Below are 21,319 nucleotides of genomic sequence, written 5' to 3'. Positions count from 1 at the left end.
TGCAATTGCTGGGATTGTACTGTGTGCTGTGAGGAATCTTTGGCAGTGTGTGTGCCCCTCCACTAGGGGGATTCCTTCCTCGGGGGTTGGGAAGGTCATTGTTCATATATCCTGTTATTGATTAAAGGGAATCAATTAATCATTTCATCAGGAAAGGTGCACAGTGACCTTACAGGCCTCCTCCCTCTGAGAGTTAGGGCCAGGACTGTATTCCATAGATAGGGCGTTCCTTCCCAGGAGGAGCCTTCCATTGTAACCCTTTAGAAGTAGATGTGTATTGGATCTTCTCTCTGCACTCCTTCACTTCTGGCTGCTCTGAGTTCCAGGTGGAGATCTCTGGGTAAGAATTTACTTTACACTCCTTTTTCATGTTGTATTCACATTCTATCCATGTATAGGTATTTTATTTTCAGTTTTTTATTATTATTATTATTATTATTATTATTATTATATCAATGTATTATTTTTAATTTCTTGAAATGTTTTGGTAACTAATATTATTCTGCATTCTAAGTGGCAGTCTACTATGATTGAAGGGTCAGTTCACTGATTCGTGACATATTAGTCATAGGTGGAGTCTAGTGAACTGATTAATCCCCTAATCTTACATAATTCACATACTCCATGTTATAAATTTTGAACCAGCTCCATTCTACTTAGGAATGTTGGGTGTTTTTGCCTATATTTCTGTGTTCAAGTTCTTCCTGTTATAATTTCCTTAAAAAAAAAAAAAGAAAGATCCAGCAAGGGGAGATGAGAACCCCTCATAACGGGCACAGCAGGTGTACAGACCCCAGAACTCAGCACAAGGAAAGTGGGAACCCCTCATAATCGGCACAGCAGGTGTACAGACCTGAGAACTCAGCACAGGGATGGTGGGAAACTGCCATTCCACTCCCTGACAGCGAGGTGTGAGGTTGCTGGTTCCTTAGCTGGTGTGCTTCCAGAAGCCAGGGGCTAGAGTTGCTTCTCTGCCCCAGGAGGGATGCTGGATCCTGGGGAGGACCCCGGCGGGGGCCCCCTGGATAGGCCTGAGACTAGGCCTCAGTCTATGGAAGACATGGAGCTTGGCCCAAGGAGGGGTGAATCCCTGTCTACCTTTAGACGGAGGATTGTGGACAAGCTGACACGGATTGAGAAAGAGGAGGAGAAATTGGCATCTTTAAAAGCTGAATTTAAAAAGAAAAAGCTGTTTTGTGCCAAACTCTACAGCAAGAAGAGACCGGCTCTGAGGCCTGAATTGAAGGACTTGGAGCAAGCTTTGAAGAAGCAGAAAGAGTTGGTGAGCTCTCTGAAGGAAAGTAGCGGAGCATTTAAGGAGAAATACAGGAATGAGGAGCGTTTCAGCCGTATGAGGAGAGGAGTCGTTTCCAGCATGGAGAGTGACCCAGCCAGTGAAGAGATGCAGGTACCGACAGAGTCAGCAGAGAGTGAGAAAGTGGGCACGGAGGATGAGCCCAGTTCTTTAACACCTCAGACATCTGCTGAGCCCCCAATGGTGGAGGCCTCTGTCTCCCTCCCTCTGCAGCAGCAATGTGGAACATCTGAGCAGGAGGTTGAGGGGGGTACTGGGATGCTGGAGTTCATCGCTGAGCTGGAAACCCCTCTGGATGGAAGAAAGTTTCATTTTTCTGCGGTTTCCTCAGATGAGGAGATGGATACCGTTCCTCGCCCTATGAAAGAGAGACCTGTGGAGAAAGGAAGATTCACCATAAAGTCTAAAAAAACCAGGAGGAAGTTTGATCCCGCCATCAGCCATCATAAAGCAGAGGTAACAACGCAGCAAGCAGGTACAGTGTGTGTGCAAAGTGGTGATGTGAACTTTAATGATGACAATGGGCTTGCTGAGGGTTGTAGTGCTATGGGCTGTCAGCCCACACCCATAGACATTGTGCAGCATGCAGTGCAACCTGATGCACCTGCTGAAAAAACTTTAAATATAATTGGTGGGAAAACTGAAAATAACATTAAGCTTCTGGTTGAAGAGTCTGCAAAGAAAAGCACCATGGACAATGCAGAGGCTTTGCCTGGACCTGATACAGTGGCTGTTCCTGAGAATGGTGGAGGAGGTGCTGGTAGCAGTAGTGCTACAACTGTTTTGGATTCTGCAGTAGACACAACTGTGATTGAACCCAGGAAAGCAGCTGAGTGCTCAGAGCAGGGGGAGGGGGTGGGTGTTGTCTCTGCTGCTCCAAAGACTGCAAGGGATGTTTCAGGCTCCTTGTCATCAGGTGTGGCTGTGTCTAAAGACAATGCTGTAATTACTGGTGGTATGTCTGGGAGGAAAACTTATGCTGGTGCTGCTACAGGATCTGGTAGGGGGGAACATGGAAATGGTTTATCTTCCTCACTTTTTAAAAGGAGGAATGTGGTTCAGCTCAGATGGGAAGGCGAAGGTATTCCCCCATATAGGAGAGCTGTGGTGGATAAGATTTTGCAGATGGGGTTTAGACCCGAAGATATCTTCGCCCTGATCAGTCCGACCGGCTCCTATGAGTATGATTTGTCCTTTATCCGTCCGGAGTCTTTGGACATATTTTGGGAGAAATATGAGCATGTGTGTAGGAGCCGGCCAGACTGGAGAGGGCTCATCCCCAAAGTTGTGTCACGTCAGCCACTCATTAAAATGGTGACGATTCTTGTGCGCAATGAGTCCATACCACAAGGGGATTTATCTGTATGGCTGAGGAGATATGGAGACATCCTGAGCCCCTTACACAAAATTATGGATGATCGAGGAATATGGACGGGGGGATGGTCTGTGCAGCTAAAACTGAGGGTTATTGATAATGTCATCCAGCATCTGCCATCCTCAGCTTTCCTGGGGAGGGACAGGCTGACCATATTCTATCCAGGCCAGCCAAAGCTGTGTAATAAATGTGGGGATAAAGGGCACTTTGCATCCTCCTGTCCAGTAATGAAATGCTCTCTGTGTCAGGATTTAGGACATTTGGCAAAAGATTGCAACATTATAAGGTGCAACTTGTGCAATGCGGTTGGGCATCCTTATAGCCAGTGTCCTGAGGCAATGCATAACCAGCCCGAACTCATGAGAGAGTTCTTCCGCCTGGACATGGAGGATGCTCAGAGCTCAGCAGCTAGGGTGCCTGCGATTCCCTCTGAGTCTGTGCCAATGCCCAGTGTGCCTGTGTCTTCCCAGTCTGTGCATTTGCCTAGTGTGCCTGTGTCTTCCCAGTCTGTGCGTTTGCCTAATGTGCCTGTGTCTTCCCAGTCTGTGGTGCCCCCGTCTGTGCGTTTGCCTAGTGTGCCTGTGTCTTCCCAGTCTGTGGTGCCCCAGTCTGAGCCAATTCCCAGTGTGTCAGTGTCTTCCAAATCTGTGGCGCCCCAGTCTGTGCGTTTGCATGTATCAGTTACCGAGAATGTGTCCAATCCTTCTGTGTCTATGTCCTCCAAAATTGCAGAGGCCGCAAGAGGTGCTGATGCAGGGGCATCAAGTGCAGTGCCAGTCCCACCCCCTCAACATTTCAGGGCTTCTATTGGGGACCAGGGGATGCAGAGGAGTGGGGAAAATGGTGAAGAGGCTGGCCTGGTGGCAGATAAGGTAAGGGAGAGTGGGGGTGAAGCGGAAGGTAAGAGTGGGGAAACTGTAATTTGTAGTTTGTCCAAGGATGATGTGGAATGGTTGGAGGAGAAAAGGAAGAAGGGCAAAAGAAAAAAAAAAAGGTGTTCAGTTGCCCAAAGTCCTAAGGTTTTGCCTTTGACAAATAAGTTTGAGGTCTTGTCAGATGATGAGGATGAATGGGACTCGTTGAGTACAGAATCTTCCATGGATGATGAGTCCCAGGGTGCATTGAAGCGCACTGGTTCTCCAGGGAGAGAGAGTAGTCAGGCTAAGAAACGGCTGCCTCAATTATCCTAATGGCAGTTCCCACTCCGTTAAAAGTGGCAACCATTAATGTTGCCAGCTTAAAATCAGTGAGTGCTCGTCATATGGCCTTATTTTTGCTCAGCGAGTTTGATGCTGACATTTTGTTTTTGCAAGAGACCCATCTCAGTAATCTAGCTGATATACATCTGGCAAAGAAGGAGTGGAAGCGTGGTCCCTCCTTTTGGTCTCTTGCGGCCGAGCCTTACAGCGGGGTTGCGGTCCTTTTTTCCGGTATGGTAACGTGCCGACGGGTAATTGAGGTAGAGATTGGGAGATGCATGATTTTGGATGTCTCTGTGAGGGGGCAGGACCTGCGCCTGATTAACATCTATGGTCCCCAGACAAAATGGGACAGGAAATGCCTCTTTACAAAGATAAAGCCTTTTCTTTTTACGGCTCAGCAGGTTATCTTTGGAGGTGACTTCAACACCATTACTAGGCCTAAAGACAGGAGAGGTTTCAGAGATAAGCTGGGCTATGACAGCCTTTTCCTGAATGCAATGGTTAGGGAAGCAGGTCTGGTAGATGCGCACATTAAGCGCTGCCCAGACAGCACGGGGTTCACTTTTCAGCGAGGTAATAGTCAGAGTAGGATAGATAGGTTTTTTTTAAAGGAGGACTCTTCTTTTTCGGCACCTGTGTGTCGGGCAGTGGAGTTTTCCGATCACTGTATTCTTTCTGTGACTCTGAATGCCTCAGGCGTGCCACCTAGGGGGAGGGGTATCTGGAGATTGAATTCAGCCCTCCTGGATGACGAGGAAGTAAGACAATCCTTTGAGGAATTTTTTCAGGCACAGGTAACTATCCTAGACTTTTGCAACAGTAAGTCAGAATGGTGGGAGCTTATAAAACAGCGGACTGTTAGGCTTTTCAAGGCCATAGGGAGAAAGAGACAGCAAGATAAGTATATCACCTACCAGCGTTTGCGGAGGAAACTGGACCGCCTTGTTTCGAATGGAGGAGATTCTGGGGCGATCTCTGAGGTGAAGCTCCTCCTGAGGAGATATCAATATGACCGGCACGCCTCTTTGGTTCAGGAAAGGGACTATGGGAAATACCATTCGCCTGACCCTTACCAGAATTGTAAACAGAGCGTAGCAGTTAAGACGGTCAATGGCCTGAAGGACAGTACGGGCTCTCTGACGAAGTCTAGGTCAGGGATCCTGGAGGTCGTCAGGTCATACTATGCTGATCTCCTGGGAGGAAAGAACCTTGATCGGACAGGGATGTTGAGTTTTTTGGACTCTACACCAGGTCTGGAAAATATTGTTCCTTTGATGAATTTGACAGAGGAAATCACTGCAGATGAGGTGATCCAGGCTATTGATAAACTAGCCATCAGGAAAACGCCAGGGCCAGATGGTTTGACAGCCGAATTTTATAAATGTTTTAAGACGATCCTGGCTTCACACCTTGCGGAGGTTTTTAATGGCTGTTTGCATGAGGGTTCTCTCCCTCCTTCCATGAGGCAATCTGCAGTGGTTCTTCTGTCAAAGGGCAAAGATCCTTCGATGATTGAGAATTGGCGCCCCATTAGCCTTCTTAATGTCGATAGAAAGATACTGGCAAAGATTTTTTTCTGGCGATTATCATCAGTGGCAGGCGATTTGTTATCCCATCACCAGCACTGCTCGGTCCAGGGTAGAAGCACTTTCTCAGCTGTGTTAGCTGTCCGGGAGGCCTTGGAGCGTTGTAGGGCTGCTGGTTGGGGTAAATATCTGCTGACATTGGATCAGGCTAAGGCCTTTGATAGGGTTAATCATGAGTACCTATGGCTCCTTCTTGGCAAGTATGGCCTGGAGGGGGGTTTCATTGATTGGCTCAAGATTTTGTACAAAGGGGCTGAAAGCTTTCCTCTGGTTAATGGTTGGGTTGGGCAGCCCTTTGTGGTTGGCTCAGGTGTGCGTCAGGGGTGTCCTTTGAGTCCTCTGCTATATGCGTTTGCAATCGACCCCTTCATTAGAAGGCTAGAGAGTGGACCATTGTGTGGGGTACCTTTGGGCATCGCTGGTGAGCCTCCTTTGAAGGTTGTGGCTTATGCTGATGACGTTTCTGTTTTTGTCTCTGGGACTGGGGAAGCGCAGGAGGTGGTCTCAGTGACAAGGCTGTATGCGGAAGCATCAGGTTCTAAGGTCAACCAGGACAAGTGTGAAGCTTTCTGGATGGGCGTGGAAGGTGAGAGCTTTGTTCTCCCGGATGACTTCCCGGAGCCCCAACAAAAAATTAGAGTTCTAGGCATTGAATTTGGCCCAGGTGACTATGGTCATGCAAATTGGGTGAGCAGGCTGGAGAATGCCAATGCCAAGGTGGCGAGCTGGAAAAGTTGGCGGTTTTCCTTAAGGGAAAAGGTTGATCTGATCAAAGGTTACCTGATTCCAATTTTTCTGTATGTCAGTTTTGTCTGCGTTTTGCCAGTGTCTCTCTATACCAGGATCTATAGTTGTTTCTTCCAGCTGTTATGGGGGAACAGAATAAACCTTGTCAAAAGGAGTGTGACTTATCTTCCTAGGCGGGAGGGTGGTCTAGGAATGATCAACCCTGTAGTCTTTTTCTCTCTGATGTTTGTAAAGTACAACCTTGGTAACATGTTGGCAGAGAGACCGCCTGGGTGGGTGGGTATTTTCCAGTCCTGGTTTAGGCCCTTTCTGCGAAACTGGGAAAATGGTGGGCCAGTGAAAAGCCTGAGGGTCAAGCATGATAAGCTCCCGACTTATGTTGCCCCGTGTTTGAAAATACTTCGGCAGTGGCAAGTAACAGCAGGGGAGATCAGATCTCTTCCAAGGAAACTTCTTGAGAAGCGGATCATGAGCTCTGTTTTTTGTGAACCACTGGCCTTAAGGGATTGCCCAAGCCTGGTTTTGAGGGAGGGCTTGCGTTTGATTAATTTGGAGAGAATCCCAATGAAGTTTAGGGATCAGGCTTGGCTCGCTTTCCATGGAAAACTATATGTGAAGGGCAACCTGAAGTTTCTTTCTGTGAGTGATCGGGGCTGCCCGAGAGTAGAGTGTGGAGGAGCGGTGGAGTCCATGGATCATTTTCTGCTTCAGTGCCCTTTTAATATAGAGGTGTACAAGAGGGTAGGGAGGGCTCTGAGTGTACCCTTCCTCCCCCATATGAGTTATGCAGAGTGGGTGTATGGGGCATTCCAGACTCACCGGGATTATGATTTGGAAACACTTTTTTTAGTTAGTCTAGTAGTCCGTTATTTCACGTGGAGTGCACGGTGCCAGGTATCCTTAAGGAGTAAAATCCTCCCTGTTGAGGTGGTGGTGCAGAACATTCTGGGTGAGGTTGGGAAGATTCGGGGTCTTGAGAAAGACAGGTGGCAGCAGGAGGCCTGGATAAAGGCGTGGAGGAATATCGGGACTCTGTAGCTGCTGCCTGTTGATCTCGGGGTGTGCGGCTTTTCTTTCTGTCCTTGCTTCACTCCCCTAGATTTTCAGATAAAATATATTTTTGATAAAAGGCTACATGCATGGTGACGGTGAAGTTCCTTAGTCTGGCTCTCTCGTAGGGTTTATGCTGTGCGCAATTTGGTTTATATATTATGTTCTTGCTTGGTTTTTGGTTTTGTATAGTTATATTTAATTATTTTGTAAATATGTTATTTATTTATTTATTATGGTTTTATTGTATATAAGTTGTTGTTTGTAAGATTTTTCAATAAACAAAATTAACCCCTCATAATGGGCACAGCAGGTGTACAGACCTGAAAACTCAGCACAAGGGTGGTGGGAACCCCTCATAATGGGCACAGCAGGTGTACAGACCCCAGAACTCAGCACAAGGAAAGTGGGAACCCCTCATAATCGGCACAGCAGGTGTACAGACCTGAGATCTCAGCACAAGGATGGTGGGAACCCCTCATAATGGGCACAGCAGGTGTACAGACCCGGGAACTCAGCACAGGGATGGTGGGAACCCCTCATAATGGGCACAGCAGGTATACAGACCCCAGAACTCAGCACAAGGAAAGTGGGAACCCCTCATAATTGGCACAGCAGGTGTACAGACCTGAGAACTCAGCACAAGGATGGTGGGAACCCCTCATAAAGGGCACAGCAGGTGTACAGACCTGAGAACTCAGCACAGGGATGGTGGGAAACTGCCATTCCACTCCCTGACAGCGAGGTGTGAGGTTGCTGATTCCTTAGCTCGTGTGCTTCCAGAAGCCTGGGGCTAGAGTTGTTTCTCTGCCCCAGGAGGGATGCTGGATCCTGGGGAGGACCCCGGCGGGGGCCCCCTGGATAGGCCTGAGACTAGGCCTCAGCCTATGGAAGACATGGAGCTCGGCCCAAGGAGGGGTGAATCCCTATCTACCTTTAGACGGAGGATTGTGGACAAGCTGACAAGGATTGAGAAAGAGGAGGAGAAATTGGCAGCTTTAAAAACTGAATTTAAAAAGAAAAAGTTGTATTGTGCCAAACTGTACAGTAAGAAGAGACCGGCTCTGAGGCCTGAATTAAAGGACTTGGAGCAAGCTTTGAGGAAGCAGAAAGAGTTGGTGAGCTCTCTGAAGGAAAGTAGCGGAGCTTTTAAGGAAAAATACAGGAATGAGGAACGTTTCAGCCGTATGAGGAGAGGAACCGTTTCCAGCATGGAGAGTGACCCAGCCAGTGAAGAGATGCAGGTACCGACAGAGTCAGCAGAGAGTGAGAAAGTGGGCCCGGAGGATGAGCCCAGCTCTTCAACACCTCAGACATCTGCTGAGCCCCCAATGGCGGAGGCCTCTGTCTCCCTCCCTCTGCAGCAGCAATGTGGAACATCTGAGCAGGAGGTTGAGGGGGGTACTGGCATGTTGGAGTTCATCGCTGAGCTGGAAACCCCTCTGGATGGAAGAAAGTTACATTTTTCTGCGGATTCCTCAGATGAGGATATGGATACCGTTCCTCGCCCTATGAAAGAGAGACCTGTGGAGAGAGGAACATTCACCATGAAGCCTGCAACAACCAGGAGGAAGTTTGATCCCACCATCAGCCATGACACTGCAGAGGTAACAACACAGCAAGCAGGTACAGTGTGTGTGCAAGGTGGTGATGTGAACTTTAATGACAATGTGCTTGCTGAGGGTTGTAGTGCTATGGGCTGTCAGCCCACACCCATAGACAATGTGCAGCATGCAGTGCAACCTGATGCACCTGCTAAAAAAACTTTAAATGCGATTGGTGGGAAAACTGAAAATAACTTTGAGCTTTTGGTTGAAGTGTCTGCAGAGAGGAGCACCACGGACATTGCAAAGGCTTTTCCTGACCCAGATAAAGCTGTTGTTCCTGAAAATGGTGCAGGAGATGCTGGGAGCAGTAGTGCTACAACTGTTGGGGATTCTGCAGTAAAAAAAACTGTGATTGAACCCAGGAAAGCAGCTGAGTGCTTAGAGAAGGGGGAGGGGGTGGGTCTTGTCTCTGCTGCTCCAAAGACTGCAAGGGTTGATTCAGGCTCCTTGTCAGCAGGTGTGATTGTGTCTAAGGACAATGCTGTAATTACTGGTATGTCTGGGAGGAAAACCTATGCTGGTGCTGCTACAGGATCTGGTAGGGGGGAGCATGGAAATGGTTTATCTTCCTCACTATTTAAAAGGAGGAATGTGGTTCAGCTCAGATGGGAAGGCGAAGGTATTCCCCCATATAGGAGAGCTGTGGTTGATAAGATTCTGCAGATGGGGTTTAGACCCGAAGATATCTTCGCCCTGATCAGTCCGACCGGCTCCTATGAGTACGATTTGTCCTTTATCCGTCCGGAGTCTTTGGACATATTTTGGGAGAAATATGAGCATGTGTGTAGGAGCCTGCCGGACTGGAGAGGGCTAATCCCCAAAGTTGTGTCACGTCAGCCACTTATTAAAATGGTGACGATTCTTGTGCGCAATGAGTCCATACCACAAGGGGATTTATCTGTATGGCTGAGGAGATATGGAGACATCCTGAGCCCCTTACACAAAATTATGGATGACCGAGGAATATGGACGGGGGGATGGTCTGTGCAGCTAAAACTAAAAGTCATGGATAATGTCATCCAGCATCTGCCATCCTCAGCTTTCCTGGGAAGGGACAGGCTGACCATCTTTTATCCAGGCCAGCCAAAACTGTGTAATAAATGTGGGGATAAAGGGCACTTTGCATCCTCCTGTCCAGTGATGAAATGCTCTCTGTGTCAGGATTTAGGGCATTTGGCAAAGGATTGCAACATTATAAGGTGCAACTTGTGCAATTCGGTTGGGCATCCTTATAGCCAGTGTCCCGAGGCAATGCATAACCAGCCTGAGCTCATGAGAGAGTTCTTCCGCCTGGACATGGAGGATGCTCAGAGCTCAGCAGCTAGGGTGCCTGCGATTCCCTCTGAGTCTGTGCCAATGCCCAGTGTGCATGTGTCTTCCCAGTCTGTGCGTTTGCCTAGTGTGCCTGTGTCTTCCCAGTCTGTGCGTTTGCCTAGTGTGCCTGTGTCTTCCCAGTCTGTGATTTCCCAGTCTGTGCCAATTCCCAGTGTGTCAGTGTCTTCCAAATCTGTGGTGCCCCAGTCTGTGCGTTTGCATGTATCAGTTACCGAGAATGTGTCCAATCCTTCTGTGTCTATGTCCTCCAAAATTGCAGAGGCCGCAAGAGGTGCTGATGCAGGGGCATCAAGTGCAGTGCCAGTCCCACCCCCTCGACATTTCAGGGCTTCTATTGGGGACCAGGGGATGCAGAGGAGTGGGGAAAATGGTGAAGAGGCTGGCCTGGTGGCAGATAAGGTAAGGGAGAGTGGGGGTGAAGGGGAGGCTAAGAGTGGGGAGACTGTAATTTGCAGTTTGTCCAAGGATGATGTGGAATGGTTGGAGGAGAAAAGGAAGAAGGGCAAAAGAAAAAAAAAAAGGTGTTCAGTTGCCCAAAGTCCTAAGGTTTTGCCCTTGAAAAATAAGTTTGGGGTCCTGTCAGATGATGACGATGAATGGGACTCGTTGAGTACGGCGTCTTCTATGGATGATGAGTCCCAGGGTGCATTGAAGCGCACTGGTTCTCCAGGAAGAGAGAGTAGTCAGGCTAAGAAACGGCTGCCTCAATTATCCTAATGGCAGTTCCCACTCCGTTAAAAGTGGCAACCATTAATGTTGCCAGCTTAAAATCAGTGAGTGCTCGTCATATGGCCTTATTTTTGCTCAGCGAGTTTGATGCTGACATTTTGTTTTTGCAAGAGACCCATCTCAGTAATCTGGCTGATATACATCTGGCAAAGAAGGAGTGGAAGCGTGGTCCCTCCTTTTGGTCTCTTGCGGCCGAGCCTTACAGCGGGGTTGCGGTCCTTTTTTCTGGTATGGTAACATGCCGACGGGTAATTGAGGTAGAGATTGGGAGATGCATGATTTTGGATGTCTCTGTGAGGGGGCAGGACCTGCGCCTGATTAACATCTATGGTCCCCAGACAAAATGGGACAGGAAATGCCTCTTTACAAAGATTAAGCCTTTTCTTTTTACGGCTCAGCAGGTTATCTTTGGAGGTGACTTCAACACCATTACTAGGCCTAAAGACAGGAGAGGTTTCAGAGATAAGCTGGGCTATGACAGCCTTTTCCTGAATGCAATGGTTAGGGAAGCAGGTCTGGTAGATGTGCACATTAAGCGCTGCCCAGACAGCACGGGGTTCACTTTTCAGCGAGGTAATAGTCAGAGTAGGATAGATAGGTTTTTTTTAAAGGAGGACTCTGCTTTTTCGGCACCTGTTTGTCGGGCAGTGGAGTTTTCTGATCACTGTATTCTATATTTGACTCTGAATGCCTCAGGCGTGCCACCTAGGGGGAGGGGTATCTGGAGATTGAATTCGGCCCTCCTGGATGACGAGGAAGTAAGACAATCCTTTGAGGAATTTTTTCAGGCACAGGTAACTATCCTAGACTTTTGCAACAGTAAGTCAGAATGGTGGGAGCTTATAAAACAGCGGACTGTTAGGCTTTTCAAGGCCATAGGGAGAAAGAGACAGCAAGATAAGTATATCACCTACCAGCGTTTGCGGAGGAAACTTGACCGCCTTGTATCGAATGGAGGAGATTCTGGGGCGATCTCTGAGGTGAAGCTCCTCCTGAGGACCCATCAATATGACCGGCACGCCTCTTTGGTTCAGGAAAGGGACTATGGGAAATACCATTCGCCTGACCCTTACCAGAATTGTAAACAGAGCGTAGCAGTTAAGACGGTCAATGGCCTGAAGGACAGTACGGGCTCTCTGACGAAGTCTAGGTCAGGGATCCTGGAGGTCGTCAGGTCATACTATGCTGATCTCCTGGGAGGAAAGAACCTTGATCGGACAGGGATGTTGAGTTTTTTGGACTCTACGCCAGGTCTGGAAAATATTGTTCCTTTGATGAATTTGACAGATGAAATCACTGCAGATGAGGTGATCCAGGCTATTGATAAACTAGCCATCAGGAAAACGCCAGGGCCAGATGGTTTGACAGCCGAATTTTATAAATGTTTTAAGAAGATCCTGGCTTCACACCTTGCGGAGGTTTTTAATGGCTGTTTGCATGAGGGTTCTCTCCCTCCTTCCATGAGGCAATCTGCAGTGGTTCTTCTGTCAAAGGGCAAAGATCCTTCGATGATTGAGAATTGGCGCCCCATTAGCCTTCTTAATGTCGATAGAAAGATACTGGCAAAGATTTTTTTCTGGCGATTATCATCAGTGGCAGGCGATTTGTTATCCCATCACCAGCACTGCGCAATCCAGGGTAGAAGCACTTTCTCAGCTGTGTTAGCTGTCCGGGAGGCCTTGGAGCGTTGTAGGGCTGCTGGTTGGGGTAAATATCTGCTGACATTGGATCAGGCTAAGGCCTTTGATAGGGTTAATCATGAGTACCTATGGCTCCTTCTTGGCAAGTATGGCCTGGAGGGGGGTTTCATTGATTGGCTCAAGATTTTGTACAAAGGGGCTGAAAGCTTTCCTCTGGTTAATGGTTGGGTTGGGCAGCCCTTTGTGGTTGGCTCAGGTGTGCGTCAGGGGTGTCCTTTGAGTCCTCTGCTATATGCGTTTGCAATCGACCCCTTCATTAGAAGGCTAGAGAGTGGACCATTGTGTGGGGTACCTTTGGGCATCGCTGGTGAGCCTGCTTTGAAGGTTGTGGCTTATGCTGATGACGTTTCTGTTTTTGTCTCTGGGACTGGGGAAGCGCAGGAGGTGGTCTCAGTGACAAGGCAGTATGCGGAAGCATCAGGTTCAAAGGTCAACCAGGACAAGTGTGAAGCTTTCTGGATGGGCGTGGAAGGTGAGAGCTTTGTTCTCCCGGATGACTTCCCGGAGCCCCAACAAAAAATTAGAGTTCTAGGCATTGAATTTGGCCCAGGTGACTATGGTCATGCAAATTGGGTGAGCAGGCTGGAGAATGCCAATGCCAAGGTGGCGAGCTGGAAAAGTTGGCGGTTTTCCTTAAGGGAAAAGGTTGATCTGATCAAAGGTTACCTGATTCCAATTTTTCTGTATGTCAGTTTTGTCTGCATTTTGCCAGTGTCTCTCTATACCAGGATCTATAGTTGTTTCTTCCAGCTGTTATGGGGAAACAGAATAAACCTTGTCAAAAGGAGTGTGACTTATCTTCCTAGGCGGGAGGGTGGTCTAGGAATGATCAACCCTGTAGTCTTTTTCTCTCTGATGTTTGTAAAGTACAACCTTGGTAACATGTTGGCAGAGAGACCGCCTGGGTGGGTTGGTATTTTCCAGTCCTGGTTTAGGCCCTTTCTGCGAAACTGGGAAAATGGTGGGCCAGTGAAAAGCCTGAGGGTCAAGCATGATAAGCTCCCGACTTATGTTGCCCCGTGTTTGAAAATACTTCGGCAGTGGCAAGTAACGGCAGGGGAGATCAGATCTCTTCCAAGGAAACTTCTTGAGAAGCGGATCATGAGCTCTGTTTTTTGCGAACCACTGGCCTTAAGGGATTGCCCAAGCCTAGTTTTGGGGGAGGGTTTGCGTTTGATTAATTTGGAGAGAATCCCAATGAAGTTTAGGGATCAGGCTTGGCTCGCTTTCCATGGAAAACTATATGTGAAGGGCAACCTGAAGTTTCTCTCTGTGAGTGATCGTGGCTGCCCGAGAGTAGAGTGTGGAGGTGCGGTGGAGTCCATGGATCATTTTTTGCTTCAGTGCCCTTTTAATATAGAGGTGTACAAGAGGGTAGGGAGGGCTCTGAGTGTACCCTTCCTCCCCCATATGAGTTATGCAGAGTGGGTGTATGGGGCATTCCAGACTCGCCGGGATTATGATTTGGAAACACTTTTTTTAGTTAGTGTAGTAGTCCGTTATTTCACGTGGAGTGCACGGTGCCAGGTATCCTTACGGAGTAAAATCCTCCCTGTTGAGGTGGTGGTGCAGAACATTCTGGGTGAGGTTGGGAAGATTCGGGGTCTTGAGAAAGACAGGTGGCAGCAGGAGGCCTGGATAAAGGCGTGGAGGAATATCAGGACTCTGTAGCTGCTGCCTGTTGATCTCGGGGTGTGCGGCTTTTCTTTCTGTCCTTGCTTCACTCCCCTAGATTTTCAGATAAAATATATTTTTGATAAAAGGCTACATGCATGGTGACGGTGATGTTCCTTAGTCTGGCTCTCTCGTAGGGTTTATGCTGTGCGCAATTTGGTTTATTTATTATGTTCTTGTTTGGTTTTTGGTTTTGTATAGTTATATTTAATTATTTTGTAAATATGTTATTTATTAATTTATTTATTATGGTTTTATTGTATATAAGTTGTTGTTTGTAAGATTTTTCAATAAACAAAATTAACCCCTCATAATGGGCACAGCAAGTGTATAGACACAGGAACCCAGCACAAGGATGGCGGGCACCCCTCATAATGGACATAGCAGGTGTACAGACCCAGGAACTTAACATAGGGATGGTGGGAACCCCTCATAATAGACACAGTAGGTGCACAAACCCAGGAACTCAGCACAAGGATAGTGAGAACCCCTCATAATGGGCACATCAGGTGTACAAACCTGGAAACTCAGCACAGGGATGATGGGAACCCCTCATAATGGGTACAGTAGGTGTACAGCCCCGGGAACTCAGCACAGGAATAGTGGGAAGTTGGAACCCCTCATAATGGGCACAGCAGGTGTACAGACCCAGGAACTCAGCACAAGGATGGTGGGAACCTCTCATAATGGACACATCAGGTGTACAGACCCCGAAACCCAGCACAGGGTTGGTGGGGACCCCTCATAATGGGCACAGCCAGTGTACAGTTGCTGAAAACAGGTACAATGGTAGGAGGTCAGGTGTGCAGTAAAGAAAAGCATCTCCACCCAAAACCCCAGCTCAGTTCAGTCATTCACTGGGCTCTACTGGCCTTATCCATTGCACCCGTGGCAGAGCAGAATCTTCTAATTTCATTTATAAGCTCCAGAACCCTTTAAAGCTTATTGTACCCTTAAAAGCCACCTGTATTTTACTGGCGTCATTGGTTTCATTGAATTTTGCCCAAATGGAGACAATTCTTTGTAATAAAGACTGTTATCCCTCTTGCTTATCCCTTCCCCGGGGCCAATGTACCTGACTGTTCTCTGCATCCTCTGTGTGTAGTCTGAAGATTGGTTTAGTAGCGATATGAAGGATTTCATCTAATGGTTGGTTTGTGTTATCCAGGGAGATGGAGCTGTATTGGATGATGTTCCTGCTGGTGATCCCGGCGTCTCTGGCACAGGAAGGTAAGTGATGGAGCCGGCACACACCTACCCAAATAGTAAATTACAATCTTCTGTCTTCTGGATTTTACCTAAATACTTCTTCTCGCCAAGAATGAATCATCCAGATACAAATTTATTTCATTATAAAACCTGATAAAAGACTTTGTCACAGAGCCAACGTGTTTTAGAGGCCAGAAACCAACACCGTCATCAGGGCATGGGGAGGAGAAACAGTAATACTGAACTGGATGTGACCAAACAAGCCAATGGTGAGCTCTGTGTTTTATCATTGGTTTGGTCAAAATACCGCACACTTTGTATTGTCAAATAGTCCAGTTCAGTACTTACTGTATCTGTTATCATACTTCCAGAATTCCTGCTAGGACTTCCAGAATTCCTGCCAATACTTCCAATGGTACTCACAGAATCCCTGCCAGGAATTCCAAAATTCCAATATTTGCCAATACTTCCACACTTGCCAATACTTCCATACTTGCCAATACTCTGAATGGTACTCCCAGAATCACTGCAAGGACTTCCAATGGTAGTCATAGAATCCCTGCCAGGAATTCCAAAATTCCAATATTTGCCAATACTTCCACACTTGCCAATACTTCCATACTTGCCAATACTCTAAATGGTACTCCCAGAATCACTGGCAGGACTTCCAATGGTAGTCATAGAATCCCTGCCAGGACTTCCAATAGTACTCAAAAAATTCATTTCAGTATTTCCAGAATTCCAATACTTGCCAATACCTCCATACTTGCCAATACTTCCAAAGGTATTCCCTGAATCCCTGCCAGGACTTCCAATGGTACTCCCAGAATCTTTGCCAGGACTTCCAATGGTACTTCCAGAATCCTTGCCAGCAAGGCCGGTGCTAGACTATTTTACGCCCTAGGCAAGACCAGCTACTTGCGCCCTCCCCCCCCCTCCCAAAAAAAAGGGAAGGGGTTAAAAACTCCTCTATGTCATACCCAGTGACCCTGATCTGATGGTTCCTCCATGTTATGCTTTCATACCCAGTGACCCCCCATATTCCTCCATGTCACACCCGGGACCCTAATGTCCCTCCGTGTCACACCCAGTGACTTTGATGTTTTTCCATGTCACACCCTTGGACCCCAATATTCCTCCATGTTGTGCTGTCATACCCACTGACCCTGATGCTCCTCCATGTAACACCCAGGGACCCCCGTGTTCCTCCATGTCATGCTGTCATACTCAGTGACCCCAATGTTCCTCTATGTCAGACCCTGATGTTTTTCCATGTCACAGTTGGGAACCCTGATGTGTCACACCTCCGTGTCACACTTCGGGGCCCCAATCCCCCATGGCACACCCATGGACCCCAATTCCTCATGGCACACCTGGTGACCCCGAACTCCTGTTACACCCGGTGACCCCTATCCTCCATGTCACACCTGGTGACCCCGATTCCCTTTCATACCAGGGATGCTCCATGTAACACCCAGGGACCCCAATCCCCTGTTCTAGGGACACTAACTGGGTAGTATGAAGAGAGTGGCCCACACTCTGCCCTCCTTCACTGTGATCCTGCAGATTCCTTCTCCCAGGACGATCCTCTCCTGGACCACAGTGCTCACCACAGCTCCAACCGGCTCCTGGTGGATGGAAAAGCAGCAGTCAGAGAGCTCCGCATGTCCTTCATCACCAACCTCCTCAGGCCATTCCGGTGCCTCGTCGCTTCTGCCCCAGTAAAGGTTCCACCCTCCAGTGCCGAGCTCCGGCTCAGGTTCAGCTCTCCTCCGCTCCCTGCTTAATACCGACCCAGGGAAATGAACGGCTGCCCACCAGCTCAGTGCAGAGAGTCACTTCCTGCCCGGGGTTAAGACCATTCAGCTCCAGCTGAAGAGGATCATCATGCAGGCAGCACTCTGGTGGGCTCCTTTCCTGCCTCTTGGGGCCCCTCCAACAGTGGTGGAAAGCCAGGGCCTGATAGTTCCGCCACTGCCCAAGACACCTGGCATCTTTCTCTGTCCCTTCTTCCTCCCCTACCATCACCTCTCCCCTCAGCTCACAATAATCATTCATGATGGAGAGAGAGTGCCGACTCCTGGCTGCGCCCCTAGGTGCCAATGTGCCATAGGCAGCTGCCTAGTTTGCCTAGTGAAAACACTGGCCCTGCTTGCCAGTACTTGCAATGGTATTCATAGAATCCCTATCAGCGCTTCCATTGGGACACAAATAATCCCTTTTCGTACTTCCCTGTCAGTACTTCCAGAATCCCTGCCAGGACTTCCAACGGTTCTCATAGAATCACTGCCAGTACTTCTAGAATCTTCATAATTTCCTGCTAGTACTTTCAATGGTACTCCTAGAATCACTGCCAGTACTTCCAATGGTACGCACATAATCCCTGCCAGAGCTCCCTGAAATGACTCTGGGCATATCCTCTGACCTAAGGAGTATTTAAGCTCCTGCCTTTGAAGTGGCCAGTGAGTGTCTTCTCACTATCTACCCCTTGTTACAAAGAGCCTTAATACTTACCTGCAAGATTGCCTGACTTTTACTGACCTGAATTCTCTGTTGTTTGCTGCCTGACAGGACTCCTGCCTACACCTAAATAATCTCCTGCCTGCCTCCTAGTGGACAATCTCCACCCTATACCTGTTTTTTTTCCTGCTTGGAGAGGCAATCCTGAGGGTATTCAGTCCATCTCCACCTTCGGGAACTCTGCTGAAGACCAACTATTGCTTAGACTCCGCTTCTTAGGTTAGCCCGTGTCATCTGCCAGGGGGAACCATAACAGTTTCATATCCCCAAGTCCCAATGAAGGGGGCAGTCTCTGGACCCCAAAATGAGTTGGCTCTGTGAGATTTTAAATTTGTAATAGGACAACTAACTTTGGGTGCTGTGCCCTATTCTCAGATTCATTTAATTACAATCCAACATACTATGGAAATCCTTTTGCGTGGAAAAGCTGCCTACCCAGAATCCAAATACTCTTCCCAAATACCACAACTCTTATATCAATAGGACTACCCTAGGGTTCCAGAGCTACCTTCCGATCGCTCTCAAGTCTATATTTAACCACTTAAGCCCCGGAAGATTTTACCCCCTTCCTAAACAGGGCCTATTTTGCGATTCGGCACTGCGTGATTTTAACGGACAATTGCGCGGTCGTGCGACGCTGTACCTAAACGAATTTGACGTCCTTTTTTTCCCACAAACAGAGCTTTCTTTTGGTGGTATTTGATCACCTCTGCAATTTTTTGATCATGCGCTATAAACAAAAAAAGAGCGTCAATTTTGCAAAAATAACAATATTTTTCACATTTTTTTATATGAAATTCCCCCCAAAAAAATGTAAAAATCTAAATTTTTTAACATTTTAGGCCAATTTGTTTTATGCTACATATTTTTGGTAAAAAAAAAAAAAAATCGCAAAATGCGTATTTTGATTGGTTTGCGCAAAAGTTATTGCGTTTACTAACTAAGGGAAAGATTTTTGTCATTTTTGTTGTTTTTTTTTTTAACGAGTAATGGCGGCGATCTGCGTTTTTTTGTTTGCGGGACTGCAACATTGCAGCGGACAGATCGGACCCTTGACTGACATTTTTGACACTTTTGGGGGTACCAGTGACATTACTACAGTAATCAGTGCTATACATATGCACTGTTACTGTAAAATTACACTGGCAGTGAAGGGGTTAACTTTTTTTGAGAGGGAGGGGTTATGTGTGTCCCTAGGGGCGTGCTTCTAACTGTGATTGGCTGTGGTTTGAGGTGTAAGAACAGAGATCAACGGTCCTACATAGTAGAACCGTGTGATCTCCATTCTTACACAGGGGAGAATGACAGGCGGCTTTGTTTACATTACCCGCCTGCCTTTCTCCCGGTGTAACGGACGATCGCGAGTGCCCGGCGGACATCGGCGGTCAGCGGGGGGGTCCGTAACCAAGCGGGAGCGCGCATCCAGCGGCGCGCGCTCGCTCCCCAGAGCCTCACAGGCTAGCAACGTAGACCTACGTCACTTTGCCTGTGAGGGGCTGACCGCCCCACGTATATAGTCGGGCGGCAGTCGGCAAGTGGTTAAAAAGCTCCCCAAGAGTCCAAGTCATAGTTCTAGTTAATCTAAATTTCCACCAATAATTGTCATATTTTTACCTTTTTATCATCTTTTGCCCAATTCAGTGCTGCTTAGTTCCTCCAGCCTCTTTTAGCCACTTCCTGTCTTTATGCGCTTACTCCAGTGTTGGCTCTGCACCATTGCTCTGGACCGGCTTCCTGATAGTGACAACCATAAATATCGGCACAACTGCTTGTATTAATTGATGCTGAAACCAGCGCTTGCTATGGTAGTGAAAAATGTGTTAATGATGTAGCACCCTCCAGGTAGGTGCTAGGTAAATGCATAGTGGGCCTTGTCTGCCTAACAGCAGGGCCAGGATTTCTTTTTGTCAGGGTGTCATGGCTTCCAGGTGTGTCTTCTGAGAGGGGAGTCTCTGCACTGGCCCTGTGAGAGGCTTCTCATAGGGCAGTGGAGGAAACCCAGAAGGCAGATTCTGCCGCAAGGGATTCTGGGAGTGGGTATAAGTTTGAGGGGAGTGCATGAGTCAGCGTCTTTGGCGGGAGCAGAGTCCCAGGAGGGAGAGAACGGCTGTCTCTCCTCCTGTCTGAGGAAGCGGATGTCTCGGGGTGCTGCCTGAGAATCCAGAGAGTGCTGAGTTGAGCTGAAGGGGATCCGGTGTGCCGAGAACCAGCGGGGAGTTGGAGGAGTCCAGTCCCAGGAAAGCCTACACAGGTCGTGAGTCCTGAGGATTGCCCCTGGGGGTCTGCCTAGAGTCAGTGGGGGACCACTCCGGAAGAGGTTCTGGGATCCAAGTATCAGCTAGTTGTAAAGGGGGTACCTAGGTTGAGGACCCTGAAGTGACAAAGGGGGTACATAGTCAGGGAACCCTGAAGAGTTAAAGGGGGCACCTGCAGTTTGGGCCCTGAAGTGTACAGAGCATCAGTTAACCACTTGCCGACTGCCTAACGACGATTTACGTTGGCAGTCAGCCCCTCACAGGCAAAGTGACGTAGATCTACGTCGCTAGCCTGTGAGGGTCTAGGGAGCGAGCGCGCACCCCCGGAGCACGCTCCCGCTCCCGCATGGTCACGGACTCCCCCCCCCCCCCCCCCGCATGTGTGACCGGTGGACCGATGTCCGCCGGTCACTCGGCGATCGTCGATGCAGAGGGAGAAAGTCAGGCGGCTAGTGTAAACAAGCCGCCTGTCATTCTCCCTTGTGTAGAAACAACAATCACACGGTTCTACTATGTAGGACCGTTGATCATTGTTCCTACAGCCCAAGCCACAGCCAATCACAGTTAGAATCACGCCCCTAGGGACACACACAGCCCCTCCCTCTCAAATAAAGTTAACCCCTTCAGTACCAGTGTTATTTTACAGTAACAGTGCATATGTATAGCACTGATTACTGTAGAAATGTCACTGGTAACCCCAAAAGTGTCAAAAATGTCAGTCAAGGGTCCGATCTGTCCGCCGCAATGTCTCAGTCCCGCAAAAAAAAAATCACAGATCACCGCCATTACGCGTTAAAAAAAAAACAACAAAAATTACAAAAATCTTTCCCTTTGTTAGTAAATGTGATAACTTTTGCGCAAACCAATCAAAATACGCTTTTTGCGATTTTTTTTTTACCAAACATATGTAGCATAAAACAAATTGGCCAAAAATGTTAACAAATTTAGATTTTTACATTTTTTTGGGGGGAATTTCATATAAAAAATGTGAAAAATATTGTTATTTTTGCAAAAT

General features: G+C 48.0%; 1 protein-coding gene across 1 annotated transcript in view; it reads left to right on the top strand.

The window, feature by feature from the left end:
- Positions 1–248: 248 nt before the first annotated feature.
- Positions 249–21,319, top strand: part of LOC309554237 (C-reactive protein-like) — a 32,024-nt gene continuing 10,953 nt past the window's right edge. Inside the window, exons 1-2 of the mRNA XM_082255874.1 lie at positions 249–340; positions 15,489–15,550. Coding sequence (XP_082112000.1) covers positions 15,493–15,550 — 58 coding nt within the window. The 5' untranslated portion in view covers positions 249–340; positions 15,489–15,492. The remainder of the gene's footprint in view (positions 341–15,488; positions 15,551–21,319) is intronic.

This window comes from Pelophylax lessonae, assembly GCF_965119305.1.
Source record: "Pelophylax lessonae genome assembly, chromosome: 4".
NCBI lineage: Eukaryota > Metazoa > Chordata > Amphibia > Anura > Ranidae > Pelophylax > Pelophylax lessonae.
The sequence above is the reverse complement of the archived record's forward strand: the minus strand, read 5'-3'. Positions and strand labels throughout refer to the sequence as shown.